Source organism: Grampus griseus (assembly GCF_964374135.1).
Source record: "Grampus griseus genome assembly, chromosome: 6".
Lineage (NCBI taxonomy): Eukaryota > Metazoa > Chordata > Mammalia > Artiodactyla > Delphinidae > Grampus > Grampus griseus.
In genome coordinates, this window is record NC_139000.1 from 36,990,553 (window position 1) to 37,010,188 (window position 19,636).

The 19,636-nt window shown below is 39.6% G+C and overlaps 1 protein-coding gene across 2 annotated transcripts in view; it reads right to left on the minus strand.

Annotated features, from left to right (window-relative positions):
* The window catches only part of UNC13B (unc-13 homolog B), a gene marked incomplete at its 5' end in the record, with an annotated part of 220,009 nt that overhangs the window by 80,256 nt on the left and 120,117 nt on the right, over positions 1–19,636 (minus strand). For both annotated transcript variants that reach the window (XM_082655905.1, XM_082655904.1), the window contains 2 exons: positions 6,549–6,639; positions 8,703–9,017. In XM_082655905.1, coding sequence (XP_082512031.1) covers positions 6,549–6,639; positions 8,703–9,017 — 406 coding nt within the window. The remainder of the gene's footprint in view (positions 1–6,548; positions 6,640–8,702; positions 9,018–19,636) is intronic.

Here is a 19,636-nt window from a genome sequence, read left to right on the forward strand (position 1 = left end):
AAAATCCAGGGATGCTCAGGTCCCATAGTTGGCCTTCAGTATTCAAGGTTCTGCATCTGCAGATTCAACCAACCAGAGATTGCATAGGACTGTAGTGTTTATTTTTAAAAACCCACATATAAGTGGACCCGTGAAGTTCAAACCCATTTTCTTCAAGGGTCAATTGTATACTGTAATAAAAGCTATGTGAATGTGGTCTCTCTCTCTCACACAAAATACCTTATTGTAAAAACTTAACGCTTTTTCCATTTTAACTAAGCACTTATCACACACTGTGGCCATAACTCTTTCAGTTTGAGGTATGACAGCAAAATTAGCATGAATTTCTTTTTCCTTTTTTGCAATTTCATGGATAGAAGATTCATCCTTACTATAGATCTTAGCAACTTCAGCATGTGATTTTTTTCTTTCCTTATTAAATCAATAACTTTCACCATTTCACTTAAAGGAAGCACTTTACAGCTTCTCTTTCGTATATATGAATTGCCAGACATATACACACTACTATACATAAAAGATAACTAGTAAGAACCTACTGTATAGCACAGGGAACTCTATTCGGTGCTCTGTAATGACCTATATGGGAATGGAGTCTAGAGGAGAGTGCATATATGTGTATGTATGGCTGATTCACTTTGCTGTTCAGCAGAAACTAACACAACATTGTAAGTCAACTATACTCCAGTGAAAAAATTTAAAAAAAAAAAAGAGGAAAGGTAAAAAAACCAAAATGAATTGCCAGCATCATCACTCTTGCACTTTGGGGCCATTATTAAGTAAAATAAGGGTTACTTGATCATAAGCACTGCCATCTTGTGACAGTCGATCTGAGAACTGAGATGGCTAATAAGTGTTTAATGGGCTAGACAAAGGGATGATTCACATCCAGGGTGACATGGAGTAGGACAGCACAAGATTTTATCACACTACTCAGAGCTGCATTCAACTTAAAACTTAAGAACTGTTTATTTCTGGGGACTTCCCTGGTGGTCCAGTGGGGTAAGACTCCATGCTCCCAATGCAGGAGGCCCAGGTTCAATCCCTGATTGGGGAACTGGATCCCCCATGCTGCAACTAAGAAGTCCGAATGCTGCAACTAAGACCCCGTGTGCCACAACTAAGACCCAGTGCAGCCTAAATAAATAAATATTTTTTTAAAAAAAGAATTGTTTATTTCTGGAACTTTCCATTTAATATTTTTGGACGGGGGTTGACTACAGGTAACCGAAACTGCACAAAGCGAAACCATGGATACAGCGAGGGACTACTGTATGCACAGAGTCTGGAAGCTTTACCCAAAAAACTGACACCTGACTGGATTTAAAAGATGTGAATGAAAAGTTAGCCATGTGGAGAAGGAAAAAGAGTATATTCTATGCATGGAAACAGCGAGTGCTTTGAACAAAAAATTTTACATGTTGGAAGTGTTGACTAAACAGAGTAGCAGAAAGAAGTAAAACTGGAAAGGCATATAGGGTCTGTATCAGTGCCTTCCAAATTCTTTTTGGGAAGGATCTGGTTTTTTATTACTAATATGTCATGGACTGATATTTTTGGTCTATACCCCATTCAATGAGACAAGGCCAGTGATCATGTGCTTGATGTCATGGCAATCCAAATTGCCTCTAAATGCTCCCTTTCAACTTCAGCACTTATTTCATCAAAGACTAGAACCAAACAGTTCCTGGACTGGGCTTGTCCATGGACAACAATGTGAGTCACACTGAGCTAGATCAAAAGATTTTATTATATCATGAAGACACTGTGCAATAATTGAAGTGTATATATATATATATATTTTACTTTCCTCTTTTTAAATCACAGTTCTACTAGATAATTTACAATCCTAAGAGAAAGGTACTATTTTCTCCCCATTTTCTGGATTAGGAAAATCTGGCTTATTACGGTCAAAAAACTTTATTATAATGGTACACTGAGAAAAAAATATTAGCAACTCACACCACAGGCAAGAATTAATTTCCCTAAAACAGTAAAAAGCTCCTAGGAATCAAAAGCTCAATAGAAAAATGGGCAAAGAATATAAATAGACTGTTCACAGAAAAGTAATAGCCTTTACTTATATGAAACATGCTTAACTTTACCAATAATAAGATATGCAAATTTAAACTCTACTGAGAAACCATTGCCTAGAAGACTAGCAAAAAATCCAAAAGCTTAACAAGTCACTCTATTGGTGCGTCCGGGAAGAAAAAAGTACCCTCATGATGTTACTAGTAAGAGTATACGTTGGTGATGGTACTGGCACAAAAACAGAAATATAGATCAATGGAACAGGATAGAAAGCCCAGAGATAAACCCACACACATATGGCCACCTTATCTTTGATAAAGGAGGCAAGAGTATACAATGGAGAAAAGACAGCCTCTTCAAAAAGTGGTGCTCGGAAAACTGGACAGCTACATGTAAAAGAATGAAATTAGAACAGTTCCTAACACCATACACAAAAATAAACTCAAAATGGATTAAAGACCTAAATGTAAGGCCAGACACTATAAAACTCTTAGAGGAAAACAAAGGCAGAACACTCTATGACATAAATCACAGCAAGATCCTTTTTGACCCACTTCCTAGAGAAATGGAAATAAAAACAAAAATAAACAAATGGAACCTAATGAAACTTAAAAGCTTTTGCACAGCAAAGGAAACCATAAACAAGACAAAAAGACAACCCTCAGAATGGGAGAAAATATTTGCAAATGAAGCAACTGACAAAGGATTAATCTCCAAAATATACAAGCAGCTCATGCAGCTCAATATCAAAAACACAAACAACCCGATCCAAAAATGGGCAGAAGACCTAAATAGATATTTCTTCAAAGAAGATATACAGGTTGCCAACAAACACATGAAAGGATTCTCAACATCACTAATCATTAGAGAAATGCAAATCAAAACTACAATGAGGTATCACCTCACACCAGTCAGAATGGCCATCATCAAAAATCTACAAACAATAAATGCTGGAGAGGGTGTGGAGAAAAGGGAACCCTCTTGCACTGTTGGTGGGAATGTAAATTGATACAGCCACTATGGAGAATAGTATACGGAGGTTCCTTAAAAAACTAAAAATAGAACTACCATATGACCCAGCAATCCCACTACTGGTCATATACCCTGAGAAAACCATGTTCAAAAGAGTCATGCATCCCAATGTTCATTGCAGCTCTATTTACAATAGCCAGGACATGGAAGCAACCTAAGTGTCCGTCAACAATGAATGGATAAAGAAGATGTGGCACATATATATAATGGAATATTACTCAGCCATAAAAAGAAATGAAATTGAGTTATTTGTAGTGAGCTGGATGGATCTAGAGTCTGTCATACAGAGTGAAGTAAGTCAGAAAGAGAAAAACAAATACCAAATGCTAACATATTCACTTTGAATGCTAACTGATTCACCTTGTTATACAGCAGAAACTAACACAACATTGTAAAGCAATTATACTCCAATAAAGATGTTTAAAAAAAAAAAAGAGTATATGTTGGTGGAAGGCAGATACCCTTTAGAATAATCATTAACGCTTTTCACAAATATCCTTCCCTATCTATTTCAAGGTATACTGTACCATTTGCTTGAGGTTAGACATGGTTATGTAATTTGCTTTAGCCAGGGAAATGTGAGCAAAAGTGACATACTGTGTCTTTGGGGCAGAAGTTTTAAGAGTGAGAATGCAATCTCCTATGTTCTCTCTCATTTGTTATTTTTTCTTTCCCTCTACCACCAACATTGGCAATGTTCTAGAATCTGGCTGATCCCTTAGCCTGGGTTGCAGAGAAGATAACTTAAAGCAGAACTCTTCAACATACAGGATGATAAGCAGCATGAGCAAAATAAACCTTTGTTGTTTTAGGCCACTGATAAATGGTGAGCAGTATTTACAAAAATTACAAATGCATATCCCCTCAGATATACTTGCACACAGCAAAATGACATACATAAAAGGTAATCATTTGCAACATGGTTTATTACAGCAAATGACCAGAAACAACCAAATGAACATCAACAGAAGACTAGTTAAATACTTGCAGTACATTCATACAGTGAAATATTATGCACCTGTTTAAAAAGAAAAACATTCTCTTAGAGCTAATATGGAAGAATCTCCAAGTGAAAAAGCAAGATGTTCCCAGTGTGTATAGTATGCCATCTTTTTGTTTCTAAAAAAAAGGGGGGGATTAGAAAATACATTCATATTTACTTACACCTATAAGGAAATTCTATAATAATAAGAAACTAACAAAAATTATCTTAGGGCAGATAGGTGGAACTTCCAATTACTCAGAAAAAAGAAAATTCTTGGTGCCATACTTAACTTCTTACTGTCTCGCAACCTCAATCAGTCTGTCAGCAAATCTCATCTTAAGTATAAATGGTATGCTTCTGCCTCTATCTTAAAGTGCTATCAGATCCGTCTTTAAACTGGCTTATCTTCCTCCTCTTGGGCACATCTAATCAACTTCCAGTTACATGACCTGTGTTAAGAATATATTTGCTGTTGTTCTGGTATTCAATTAAGTTGCAATGGTTTTTGGTTACTCTTAAATAAACCATGCTTTTCTCTAAATGATCCCAAGCTTTGGCAACTGTTTTTAGCTATTCTTTTTGAGAGACTCTGAGCTGCCTCTTAAAAAGTCATAACAAACTGCTCCAATATATTCTTGTTTTTCTCATTCAGAACTTTTCTTCTACATGAAGTTATTTTACTTTCATTTATTATAAGAATAATAAGACCCTTATGCTGAAAAATTAGAAATAAAAAATTGATGGGAAATCTCTTCCTTATAGTAGTATGCCAACTAATGAATGTAGAAAGGATAATGGAAATAGAAAGATACCATTTGGCAACCACCGTTATTGGTGGTAGATTCAGACAGGAGTCATACATGGATACTTAGCCTGTACATGGAGGTTTGATGAGGAACAAGACACTGGCATGGTCTCAGAGTATTGTACCACAGAACACTTACCAATTACAAAAGGAAAAATGGTGTCGCAACAGTAGAGAAACCTGGCTGATACAAACATAACTAGGTGATTTTTTTTTTGGCTATGCCATGTGGCATGCGGGATCTTAGTTCCCCGACCAGGGATCAAATCAGTGCCCCCTGCATTGGGAGCACGAAGTCTTAACCACTGGACTGCCAGGGAAGTTCTTTAACTAGGTGATTAAAGTTAACATTACAGGGGGTAGGACAGGTTGACAACATGTACTTTCTGATGCAGTTCACTAAAATGAGTTCAACATCATTTTTGTGTAATCCCTGCCAAGAAAGTATGGCCTGAGTCTGGACATGAGGAAACACTGGATGGACCCAAAATGAAGAATATGTTACCAAATGAAAGGCCTGTACTATCTATTGAAGATGCGAAAGACTGAGGAACTGTTCCAGATTAAGGGAGATTAAGAGACATGACTGCTAAATGCAACATGTCAGCCTGGATTGTATCCTGGACCAGAAAAGAGACATTGTTGAGACAGTTGGCAAAATTTGCATGGGGACTTGATGAAAGTATTGTCATTGTTGATTTCTTGATTTGGATAGTTATATTGTGGTTATACTGGAGAGTAGCCTTGTTCTTGGAAAATACAAACAGGAGAACATCATGCCTCCAACCTCCTCTCAAATGGTTCAGAAAAAAGATTAATCATAACGGATGGAGGGCAATGAAGCAAAAATGTTGTAAAATGTCAACAACGGAGGCATCTTGGTGAGGAGGATATGGGAGTTCTTTATTATTTTGGCAACTTTTTTCTAAGTTTGAAATTATTTCAAAATAAATTACTTTCTAAGTGTGTTTACACATGTGAACATGCTTGCATTTTTAGTATCTGCCAGGTATTATACTACGGACAGCCACCTGTCATCATTTAAAAATCTCCTTTCACTAACACAACATTGTAAAGCAATTATCCTCCAATAAAGATGTTAAAATAAATAAATAAATAAAATAAAAACCTCCTTTCTGCCTGAAAAGTGACTACTGACACACAGATAAGGACACTTCAAACTTGCAATGCTGCAAATGAAAAATATTTCTATTTTTACTTTTTTACACTGTTTTAGATATTAATGTGTTGATGTTTGGGGCCTTAAATTAGGGAAGCCCGTAGAAACTTCTGAACACTAAATTTCTGAGTAAAATTTCTGGCCCTGTAGAGGTCAGCCAGTGGTACTTGAACTGGCTCGCCAAGGGAAACAACAACTAATCCTAAGAGGCCCTGAAATAGTCTTCTATCCTAAACTCAAAATAAAATGGCCTCACAGGTGATAATGGTACTGAAAATAGCATTTAATTTTACTTTCAGGCTCTTAACCCACTAGGTCTACTTGATTTCCATTAATCAGCATAGAGGGAAGCCAATGGCTACCTGCCCATCTCTTAAGGCTCTAGCTTACTTGTCATGCATTCCCAGAAGCACACTGTAAGATGACTAATCATTGACTGCTTCTTCAGCACCATATGTCTCCCAATTTCAAAGGAAAAACTGTCCCAACTAGAACCAGAACAACAGATTTCCTACCTCCTGCAGCTGGAGTCGAACCTTGGTAACTGCTCGGATCCAGTGCGCTCTGGCTTGGGTAAATGGCGAAGATGCACTCTCCTCGGGAACACTTGTAACAGAGAAAAGAATGTTCCTTAAAAATCAGCCCAGGCCACAAGATGACAGTGCTCAAGGCAAAACTGCCAAATACCTAAAATTAAAAGGTTTGTTGTATTCATGCCTATACTTATCTAGTGATTCAAGCCACTAAAACAGCATAGTCCTGAATATCCAATGTGAAAAAAATTCCTAAAATGACAAGTCCTTTTAGCTTTTCATCTGTTCCTTCTCTTTCTTCCCACTTTTCCACTCACCTGATGAGGCAGCTCATTGGGACAGTCAGGGATCAGGATACCAGAAGCATTGGCAAGGGCCCTAAGTCAATGACTAACATAGAAACCATACAGAGAGGTGTAGAGTAACCCTCTCCCCCTACCTCTCAAGACCACCAGTCTCCCTTGAGAGTTCTACATAGCATCCTTAGGGCAGAATTTTGTTCCTGCAAAGCATTCCTGCTCCACTAAGCATTTTGGAAGGCTTTCCAATTCCTAGACTACATCAAAGTGCTAAGTAAAAAGGCAGAGCCCTTGTCCTGCTGTGATCTTGTTCCTTGAGCTGCCTCAGGACCACCCTCAGCAAAAGGAACAATAAATATAACAAAGTAGCTTTGAGACAGAAACAATACCCTGTATTTGAACAAATCATCATCATCTTAACTGTGGAACAGTGGTTAATTCTTGGTGATGATGCTTCTCCTCTCTCTCACTGGGGTCTACTGACAAGGCAGTAAAAAAGGACCCACCATCTAGACACATAAAATATATGCTAGGCTCTGATGCCACCTAACTGGTTCAATTGTTTTAAAACACTTGTGGGCACTTCTGAAACGGGCCTGGACGTCACTTGCACAGCTAGGATCTGGGAGGACAGAGCCATTAGAGAAGGCCAGGCACCTTCTGCTGCTCGACCAAAAACTCTACCCAGACAACAGTATCTTTAAAGTCCAAGGTCGACAAAGAGCTATCTTTCAGTGGGTCGTCAATCCAGTAAAAAAGCTGGTCCAGAACTCAGTCTCCCTGATGTCTTGTCTACTAGATGAGCCACCAGAAATGATTAAAAATCAGGAAAACAAACAGAAAATAAGTTTCTACCTTCAAGTGGTGGAGTAGAGGCATCAACCATTCTCTAACTTTTACCGCATAATCAGCATTCACTGCTCTGATCTTCCCGTGACCTTGAAATTTGAGAATTTAAGTCACACCTAGCCCTTATCACTCTACCCCAGTGGTTTTCAACTAGGGACAGTTTTGCCCCTCAGGAGAAATCTGACAATATCTGGAGACATTTTTGGTTGTCACACTGAGAGTTGCTCCAGGCATCTAGTGTGCAGAGGCTAAGGATGCTACTAAAATCCTACAATGCATACAACAGCTCCCCGTAACAAAGCATTATCTGCCTAAAAATGTCAACAGTGCTAAGAATGAGAAACCCTGCTCTGCCCCAATCTATCAGCAGCTCACTGACCAATTTAGCTCAATAAGAACAATACTCAAACTCTGTACTAAGCCTCATTATGTGACTGTTAAAAGGACAAGTTTAAAATTTTTCTCCTTATGGGTACCAACTGCCAGACATACTGCTAGGCCCCAGGGAGACAGACGGGTGGGTTAGATCTGGCTTCTAGACCAATTCTTTAACTCTTTCCCAGTTTTGTCAGCCAGGGAAAAAACAAAACAAAAGAAAAAAATAATGCTCACAAAAGAAATTTAAACATTAATCGGGTGGGAAGCCTATTTCATTCAAAGCAGCTCCTCTGAATGAAATGACCTGCAAGGCTCAGGTCAGTTCCAGACTCAAAGGCTGTCATATGTGGGGTCAACTAGTGAGCCAAGAACTGCAGACTCTAGAAGGCCTGGTACACTGCAGTTAAAATGTTCTTCAGAGATCCTCAAAATACATTGGAAATTACACCAAAAAGCAAAGGAAGCAGTGCAGAGCTAAGCCTCAGTATCCTGATCACAACCACACCCAGCTGCAGGGAAACAAACAAAAAGCAACTGCATTCTGTTCAACAATACCATAGGGCAGGTACTGAGGAAACCATGTGAGCTCCTCAAGGTAGCCATCACCTACCTCTCCTGGGGGCCTAGGATGTGGTCTCTGTGTAGCACCAGATCTGGGGGTGGCGGGGTTGTAGCATCTTCTTTCGTCTCCTTGGGTTCACATGCTCCTCCCTTCTCCTCTTCACGTGCCACCTCCAAGGCTTTCTCTTGTTCTCCAAAACCTACTTGGCTGTCTCTGGAGAAGCTGCCAGAGCTGTGGCAGGAATGAATCAAGTCCCTCTCCCGGCGGTCATCATCTTGTTCGTGACACTGGTCTAGTTCACTCAGCTGAGAGCTTCCTTGACTCACGTTACAGGAGGAGCCATACCTACTACTGCTGGTGGGGCTGTGAGAATGAGAGGAAGACACATCAGTAAATACATACAAACTAAGGATCAGAACAAAGTAATGGATAAATCCAGGAAATAATGATTCTATCAGTGGCAAGGATCACAAACAGGAGGTTTCTGGGAAGAGAGGACCAAAGTTCACAATCTAGAAGAACTAGTCTCTGTTCAGCAAAATCACAACAGGAAAAATAACACAACATGCTGGGTTCTCCAATAGCACTTAACCTCAACCCTGCAGTTGACTTTGAAGAATTCTTTATCTTAACATGCTATTCTGTAAGTAGGATTAAGAATTATTAAAATAGCCTGTTTATGCCTAAAATTCTCTACTCGGACTTCTTAAAAAACTTGTCCAGTGGCTGTGATTAAAGTTTTCTAATTTCCACAGAATAAAATGGATGGATGAACTCTACTCCCTTTTTCTACTACCTATTAAATTGAGATCCCCTTTTCTTCCTCTCCAATTGTAAATGTAAATGTGTGTTCCTCAGAATGAGCAAAGGAGAGTGAACATGTTCCTTCAATTATCTCTCAGCCATCTGTATGAGGTAATGGAAGCCACTGGGAAATGGAGGCTAGGACCAAGAAATTCCTCAGGGGAATGGTCTCATCAACATGGATGTTACAGTGGTATCCCTGGCAGCACAGCGAATGTCCCAAAGATGAACCTGCCCACCTATAACTGAGTTGCTCTCAGGACATGGCTCAGTTTCGGGCAAAGTGGACACAGTCCAACTCCAAGATTTGAGTCAGGGCCGTATTAATGCATTTCTGTACCTGAAGAGAGGCCAGCCTAACCCTCTCTCAACCACCTGAATTCCCATACCCGGAAAGGAAATTTGTTCCCCTGGTATAAGAGGCAGCAGCTATAGCAAATGTGGCAGTGAATCGTGACCAGAAAGAATACTATTCAAAGTTACTCCCTTAAGCCGTATACTGAATTTGGGGGATTCAGTCCTATTCAAAATGGAGGGACTTGGGGATGATCTATCAATATAAGATCTATCCTAGCCCATTTGGATAGTTCCATCCCAAGTCAGAGGCCCTTTGTTTTACTTCTGGTATTCTGCTGGAAAGCCTCCGTGCAAAAGGACAAGGAATTTCCTTGCCAAAGAGTCAAGCTTTAACTAAAGGGCTTATGTTTACTCTTGGCCAAATGAAGATAAATCATTATTGTTTTCCAGTGATATTTTCCCTATGATTCCTCCCAATTATCTGGTATTTCCAGGCTGATTTCTGATTCTTCATCCCATGCAGGATAGGTACCAAGCCACTGTTCTGAGTAGTTCCCAGCACACATATACACATGAACATGTGTGCGCACATACTCACATAACCTCCAAAGTACTTGACCAGCCTCTTTGGACTGGTTTGGGCCAGCGTTCAAGGCAGCATTCTTAAAATGCCCTGTATGGTGCTTCTTCTTAGGGGAAATGATAGTATCCTTTGCAGGTGGACCCTGCACAATGATCCAGACTGAATAACTACAGCAAACGATAGCCCTGAGCTCCTGTGAGACTGTACTGAAAGCACTTATCAGACACCAGTCTCATGGGTAGTAAAATGCAGAGACTGGAAGAAGCTGTGCAAATCCATACGGAATATATATAGTATAGATTATTCCAAGCCATCCTTTGCATTTTGTATTTTACTTAATACCCTCATTGCCACTGGAGAAAGCATCTTAGAAGACTTGGAAAAGCAAAGCAAAGTAGGTCTCTCCTAGCTATTACAGATGTAAGTGCCAAAGGCCCAAGGAAGCATTCTAGCCTATCATGTGGTTGTAATTAATATATGCCACTCAGTGACTTGCTGCCTCTTCTTGCCCTCCCTTCTCCATTCTGCATTATTCAAGGCAGAGCAAACCAGAGTGAGTAAATCTCATGACCTAGTCTTCCCTTTAAGCAGGAAGCTCCTTGTTCCAATAAATGAATTACATTTGGCAGAGAGAAGATGACAATATCCACCTATTATTTCTTCTTACTTAACCCCTAATTAACATGAAGCTCAGGCGCTGGGAAAGACACAGGAAGGATAAAAAGCAGGCTATGATTAAACTACCACTAAGTCACTGCATCATAAATGGTCAATTCTTTAAAATCATTTATGATGCTTTAGTTGAGAACAGGCCTTTTCCTGGTCTTTGGTTCCTTGATGTCATGTAGAACAACTGGCTGCTGTACATTTGAATCAGAGTCAATGCTAGCAGGCGCTGTCCCCTCTTCATGTGTTTCTGGCTGGTGAAGTAGCTCAGAAACAGTGCAGTGTTCTTCCTCATGACTCTCTGAAGGACAGGTGGGGTCAGAGAGGTTATCTTTGGTACCCCCGTGTTCTCCAGATGCTGGGATTTCCTGATGGTTTTCCACTTCTCCAGGCCCTGAAAGCTCATGAGCACATATACTTGGCCTGGTCTCCACCTGCCCAGAGGTCCCAGAGGGCTGAGTCAAAACCTTAGCTGGCTCAGCACTGGCCCCAGACACTTGAGAAGACTCCAAAGTTTTGTCAGCCTCACTGAATTTAAGGTCCTGATCACTGCTGATAACCAAAACTGGAGAGGAGGATTCTGCAGGCATTTGTTCAGGGTCCCATTTGTTCTGTTTTGGCCACGGGAATGAAAGATCCAGCTTCTTTCCAAACCTTAGTTTTGAATCACTTGCCACTGCACTACTCCCTTTCCCCTCATTACCTCCCTCAAATAGAGTTGACAACTTCTTAAAACTGGACATTAAACCAGTCTCTGCTGCCCTATTGCCAGAGGAGGAAGGCGAGGAAAAGAAAGAGCTCAGTGGTTTCCGATAGTCAGTAGCAGAGGATGGGAAATGGAGTTTTGGCCAATTGATCATGTTTGGGATTTCAAAATGAGGACTTGGCTGCTCCGTTTCCTTGGGGACTGCGGGTGGACCTTTCTGGGCATCAAGTATCCCATAGTTTTCTTTGGCACAAAGCACAGGTTCCTCCAACGGACAGTGAGAAAGGTACCCTTGGGTTTCCAGTGTGGCACTCTGGCCAACACTTGCCTCACTGAACACTGTAGTATTGGTTTCTAGTGAATTGGTTGCCTGTAGCCCTAAGAAGTCTTGGTTTGTGGAGGCAGATTGCATATCTGGCTCTGGCTCAAGAGGAAGAGGTAGGTGAATTGGAGGAGGAAGCTCTTTGGCAATCCAGGTAGGTTCTGGATGCAACTGTGCTGGCAATGAGATATGCTCTGCTTCCAATGATGCCTCTGTGTCTGTACCCTGCAACATCCCCATGTCTCCTTCATCACTCAGAGACAATACTCCTTGCCCAGTATCGTCCCCTGAGACAGAAGATGCAGCCTCAATTGTTTCAGAACGTTGGGGTTCTGGAATATTGTCAGGAATATTATTGTTTTCCATTTCAGTTGTTAGGTTAGGATCATCCGTCAAGGTCTCCGAGTCTGACTTTGCACTAACCACAGTCATTCTACAGTCACTGACTATAGCTTCTGAATTGAGTGCTCCAAAGGTAGCTTCTTTCCACAAATTTTCGGGAGGTACTGATTCTTCAGTATGTCTGGAACCACCATTTTGAAGCAATGCAGTAGCTGGAATAGATGATTCTTGTTTGTATGTCTCTGGTTTGGGACTTTTAAAAAGTCCAAATAACTCACCTGTGAGAGGCTGAGATGATGCACCAGAAGGAAAAGAGAAAAAGGAGTTTTTCTTTGGAGGTTTAGGAGAAGAGAAAAGCCCAGAGAAAGTTTTAGGAGGTTCAATTAAGGACCCAGAGAAAGATTTCACTTTGGTCACAAACCCTGAAAGCATTTCTACTGAAGATTCCAACATTGATTTGTCTTCCACTTTATCTGCATCTTGACTCTGGAGGTGCCCTGTACATCCTGGCTCCACAGAGGAAGAAGCTGGCTCCAGGATCTGTGTTAAGATCTCATCGGGGGCCTTTTCTAAGGGCAAGTTCAGTGGGTCACTAGTAAATCTTTCACTTTGGTGGTATGTAGTACATGCGTCAAAATGGTTGAGCTTTTCAACCAAATGGCTATCATGTGAAAAAGAGCTGGCTGGTGAGTCACTCAGAAAGGCTTCCTGTATGAAAGCCTCTTCTTCATGGGGAGATACCTCAAGGGTCTCTGGACCAATGAGCAGTGTTTCAGACTGTGCCTGCAATTGTGGTGAATGAGGAACAATGTCTTTTCGTGACTGACTTACCTGGAAATCTTTTAAAGATGTCCCTGGTCCATTACTGGAACCTAGTTTTCCTGGATAGTCGTTTTCTACATTGAGCTCATCTGCAAGGGAGGTAACCTTAGTGATGTTGCTAATGGAAACACAAGGAGCCATTTGCTGTTCATGAACTACCTCCGGGACTATGCTACCTCTAATGTCATTAGAATCTTCTCTAGTCATTGTATTACTCATGTCTACAAAAACACTTGGCTTCTTACAGGGCTGGGAAGTCACTGGAGCAACAGCTGAAAGGCTGTGTTTTTCCCCAGGAGTCTGCTGCTTTTCATCCAAAAAGGACAAGTTGAAGAAACTGAAAGAGCTATTAAGAGAGGTATTCTTCTTGCTGCCTGAGTTAGCAGTGGACAAAAAGGAAGGAAGTGTGAATAGCCCTTCTCCTTGAGATGTGGTTCTTGGTAGAGTAGTAAAGGCTCTGTTCTCAGATTTTTCGGATCCAGTCAGGAAAGAAAATATACTCTTTCTGGTTGGTAATTCTGGTTGGGATGGAGATGTTGTGGCAGTTGAAAAACTCTGGTCTTTGTCAGAAAAATGATCTTGTTCATTTGAATTTCTTCTGCTCAGAATATCTAATGATATTTTATCACTTCTTGGAACTTCTGTCACTGTAGACACACCACTAGTCTCTACTGAAGAATCTCTGGAGGATTCTTTGAGACAACCTGTTGAGAAAGATGAATTTGGTGACTGGTAGAGTTGGTGGTCTCTGGAGGGTGCCTCTTCGTCAGTCAAATGATCACCCTGGATCTCCCTAATTGATGGTTCCTTTAGCTCACTGTCATCAATAGTAGTCTGCTTGTTCAGATTTCTAACTCGAACCTTCCCTTTAGAGGAAACTGGTGCAGCAGGAAAGTTCCCAACATCCTGTTTAGTTAGATGTGCAGGATTAGGACTTGACTTGACCTCATCCTTATTAGTCATTGAAGAAACAGACATATTTTCAGTTGTCTGTTTAGGAGATACATTGGTTTTAAAGAAATCCCCAAGGGAACCAAAAACACTTGAAACACCAGGAGATTCATTCTTTTCCTGAGATGATATCTTTCTATTTTTATCACCATTCTTTTCTAAATTTGGTGATCCTTCTTTATTCACCTGGGTTTTAAAGAAGTTCAAAAATCGAGATTCCTGTTTCTCGTTTGCTACTGCACTTACTGAAGAGTCTTCTCCCCGACCAAAGAGTTTCAGTGCACTTTTAAATAATGTTGTCTCAGACTCTTTGGAAGACTGGTCCTGAGGAGGCTCACAATTCTTGCATTCATCCCTACTAAACTGTGATATAAGAGGAATTGAAACAGAATCAGCTGTAATCATCTTGTCATCTTCTATATCTGATTGAGCCTGAGAAGTTGTTTGGTTTACCTGGAAAACAGATTTTAACAAATTTTGTTTTTTCACATGAACGCTTTTATTTAAAGGGAATTCTTTCTTCATATTTTTAGTAAATTCTGGTCGCTGAACATTGGATACCATTTGTCTCTCTGAATCCTTCTTGAGAAGACTTTCTTCCTCATTTTGGGAGTTACTCTCTAGTTGCTTACTCAAGATTAATGACTGAAGACCATCATTTGTGATCTCTGCTAAGTTTGACTGCTGATCTATTTTCTGCATGGCTGAAGACTCTAAGGATTCATTCTTATCAAAATTCAAAGTACTTCCAGTTGAAGCACCCAAAGCAGAAAATAACGAAGTCACTTTGTTCAATGATGACATCTCTTCTGTTTGCTGTGGGATGTTAGTCTTATTTTCAGGATGAACCAAAGAGGCAGCTTCTTCAGAAGAAGACTGGATCCACTGGAAACTGGAAAGGTTAACTGACGAATCCTTCGCTAGAGTCTGATTCTTATCTCCCTTTATCATTTGATTTTTATTTAAGACATGATTACCAATCGTTCGGGACTGATTTCTGAGATCCAATATACACTCAGAGTCTTCAGAACCACCCAGGCTTTCTTTAAAAGATACAAAATCTCCCTTTGACTTTTGAGGAGTATAGCCTGAAAAATCTAATGGTTGATCCCTTTGGCCATAACTTGACTTTTCAAGTACTTGTGAAAACATTCCTAAATTTAGATACATTGGTCCCTCACTTCTTGGCAAAACTACAGATAAATCAAGAGGGTCATCAATTGGTTCCTCTTCAACATACCACAGTAATTCATCTTCCCTGTCAAGTACTTTAAAACTGTAAGCAGGAATAGTGCTATCATCTAATGTAATATTTGATAGATCATTTGTCTGTAAGTCACAACTCAAATACTCTTCATAAGAACAATCAGGTATAAATAAATATGCATACTGCCCAGTAGAATCAGTAAGGAAAGAATAGATATATTGACCATCGTGGAACATAAAATATCCATAATCTCCATCCTCCGATGGCCACCACACTCCATTTTCAAGACATGACAACCATTCCTGGTATTCATAACAAACACTTGAATAAACAAAGTTTTCATCCATTCTTAATGAGTCTAGATCAGCTACGGGGCATGTACTCTTCTCATAACCTGAAGAACAACTTAAGTCAATGGGCAATTCTTCTAGTGCCTTCTTAGTCTCATTAATTGGAAGATAACCAGAATTTCCATATAATGAGTTAGCTGCCCACATATCACCTCTCAATAAGTAATCTTCATTAAATGCTAACTGGTTGAATGATTCATGTAGTAAGTCACACCAAACGACACTGTTCAGATTTGTTCTCCACTCCAAGATATTTGCATTTTGATCTTTTTGGCAAAAATTTATTGCTGGATTTTCTGAGTCAGGCCACAAGAAAACATCGGCTGATGGAAATGTATTTTGATTCAACATATAATAAACTGGCTGAAGTTTTCTGGAATTTTTAGAGAAATCTTTTATATCAGGATCCCATTCATAAGAGAAAGGATTGTTCATCTCTTCAAAAGCCTGATAGTGGTTTGATTGACTAAGAATGTTAGTATTTAGCACAGGTGAATTTAACTTGTTAGAATTTTCATGTAGTTTTGCCTCAAGAGCATGGTGTGGTGTCTGCCTCTTAGCCAAAGATTTCTCTAATAGGTCCTGCTGAGCAGTTGGAGTGCAGTGAAGTACACTGTTCTCAGAAGAGGGGAAATTCTTTTCACTTCGTTGGTTTTTCCATGTAGGAGGGCAATAATGGCTATCAACCCAAGCATCAGATAATGGTATGTTTTCTTTAGGTAAAGATAAGCAGCTTTTTATGAAGCCAGAAGTTTCCTGTTTTTCATGGTTCCTCTGGTTCTCAGAAGTAACAGGGATCTCATCCAAGGATAAATGTTTTTTTCCATTCAAACCCTTTAGGTCACCTAAAGACATGGACTTTGTTTCATCTGGCTTACAATCAGTCATACTGCTATTTGATTTCAAGTTAAATATTCCAGAGAATAAGCTCAGTGTATTATTCCTGTGAGGAGAGTCATCTTTCTTCACATTTAATTCTTGTTGATTAGACAAGTTTTCAAGAGAAGAAAACCTGTTAAACAGGCCAGAAAGGAGGCCTCCTTGGGTTCTTTTCTTGGAAGCTTTATCTACAAGTTTGTCATCACTCATTTCATCAACCAAGGTGGGTTTCGAAATGGTAGAAGTAAATGCTAATGAAGAGTCTGGTACTGTTGAGGATGTCACTTGTGTAAAATTCTTACTTTCTCCTAAAGAATCTGAAGGTATATGCTCTTTGGACACAACTCCAGGAATGTTTAAGGTATCTCTTTCACAGTTCTCTATTGCTGTGTGGTCACTTGAGTGTAATTCCTCTATACTTCCAAATTTCCCAAGATCATTAATAATATTTGGAGCCGAATAAGACTTTATTTTATTAAGTGTGACATCTTCAGGAGTATTTATTTGGTCACTCTTATTAGACGTCTTTATATCACATTTCCCTAGATTACTATGAATATTTGGAACTGAACTAGATTTTATTGAACTAAGTTTGGCATTTGCATGGCAATTTCTTTGGATCTCTTCATCAGTGGTTACTGCTGAGCCATGAAAACTCTGGTCATTGACAGTTTTATGGCTGTCAGTGAAAGAAAATTTAAACAAAGGGAGCATGCTTCCTTTCTCTCTTACATCCTGCTGCTTTTCAGAATGACTAAGAACTTTGAAAATTGGAATATCTAATTTTCCACTAAAGGAAAAGGAATGCCCACCTTTCTTAGGGCCCCTTTCCCATCCATCTTCCTCCAACTGGTGAATTTTCATAGAGTCTGACAAAGTCTCCTTTGAATAGGTCTCAGGGGAAGTGAGCAAAAACTGGCTAAAGGATTTTCTGAGTGGCTCAAGGAAATCATCATCACCAGTAATTTTGTCCCCCTCTAATGGCTTTGAAGATGGCTCTTTATTTGCAGTTCTGCTGTCAGCTTCACAATGATGTCCTAAAGTATCTTTGGCACATATTTTTCGTTGATCTGGTAACAGAGACAGATCTGTACAGGGTTCTCTTTCCAACGGACTCGCAACATCATCTTTCTCATTTGCAGAATGAGCTAAGTTAGAATGTTCAATGGCTGCTTGGGAAGACAACAAATCCTCACTTAGGGGCATTTGGTAGTGAGGAGTTTCTCTATCACTCCTATCCAAAGTGACAATGTTACTGTCATTGCCAAGGGTATCTTCCCTTTGATTTGACTCCGAACCACACGCAACAAAGTTTTCCTTTCTCGTTGGCTTGCTCCGGTCATCATCTTTTTTGGTTTCATCCTTTTCCAAAAAGATTTTTAATGGATTTAGCATGCTGCAAACAGACTTTATAACTGAACTCTGACTCTGTGAAGCAGAGTCCCTTCCAATAGTTTCTGTTGGATCCTGAAAGTTTAAACTTCCAGTTTTACTGTCCATGTGCTCATTTTCAGAGGTTTTGTCATGTTTGCCAACGTCCTTATTGTCAACTGTTTGAGAAGATAATGGAGATGGAGATTGTATGGAAAGACCCTTCTCTGATACTGACTTTGCTCTGGGTCTAGATGGCGAATTAATCGCCTCTGTCTGATTAAGAGTTTCTGTTTTCTCTGGAACTAAATAAACCAGCTTTTCCACAGAGGTTGTTAGATGCTTTGTGCCTGAACCCACCTTTTCTGTGAGTGAACTGAATAAAGAACCAACAGCACATTTTACTCCATTCAGCTCAGGGAAAGAGATGGCTTTGTCCTTGTCATTCTTGGCAATGTTTAAAGATGGTATTTGATCCCCTGGCATTTTCTGTTCTGCATTATTAACAGTACTATTGTGTTTAAGTGTTTCTTTAGTTTTTGAAAGGGAGCCAAATCTATTAATCTCCTCTTCCTTCTCTGCTAAATATTCTGACACTGTTTCTACCAAACACTGAAGCTCATCCATTGTATCAATACAGTCCTCCTTGGGTTCCTCAATAGAGGAAGGGGTCATCTCTTCCATGGGGCACCCAGACAGATTTCCAAGTGTGTCTGTAGCACAATTCATCCTTTGTGATGCGAATGCAGGATTTGCTCTATAATATTCTTCTGGAAAACCTCCAATATGATGGACATTGGATGGATGACATGTTGGTGACAGTAAATCTTCCTGCTTATCAGAAACGGGGGAACCCAGAAGTTCATCAGAAGTACTGCTGGCAGAATCTTCAAGAATATCTAATGGAGTGAAATTAGTGACATGCTGGTTTAAGCCAGATGCCTTTTCACAGTCCTTAGAACAACCAGAAAGATCATAATCATGACTTTCCAAGTTAGTGGTCCACATGCCACTCTTAACCACAAATCCATTTTTGTAGGGACGCAAAACTGGGTAATTTTGTTCCTTCTTCTCAACGTGGCAAAGGTTACAATTTTCAGTGTTAGGATATGTACTTTTCAAGTTAGTCTTAGTTCCTGATTTATCATCATATTGGCTTTTTTCACTGCCTTCAAAAGGACTATATAAGGGTGTCTTTTTCCTTCTCCTATCTATTGTATCATATTTCTGAGGATATCTAGAGAAAGTAGATGTTTCAAACTTAAGGTCATAATTAAAGGCAGTAGAGAATTCTGTCTCTTGGCTTTGAGATGGTATCTTTTTCCAATTCTTATACTTTGGTTGTATTTGTTGGCTGTAATATTTATCAGTTTTTGAAAGAGTTCTCACATCTTTTACCCCTTCGTCCTTTAAGTTTATGTTACTGTTTTCTAGAGCTTCTTGTGACATCTTCCCCTCTATCTCCTCATATATACCTTCTTGCTCTTCACAGTCAACATCAGAGAAATATGAAATAATCCTAATTTTGTCATTTTGAACCTGTAAGCCTTGTCTGATGTAAAGAGATAAAAATGGAAGAATAGTAAGGCAAGAAAAAAAGGAAAAACAGGGAAAAGGAAGAAAAATTATAAGATTTAGTACATATTCAATGAGAAAACTAAAATTAATAAAATTATCAATTT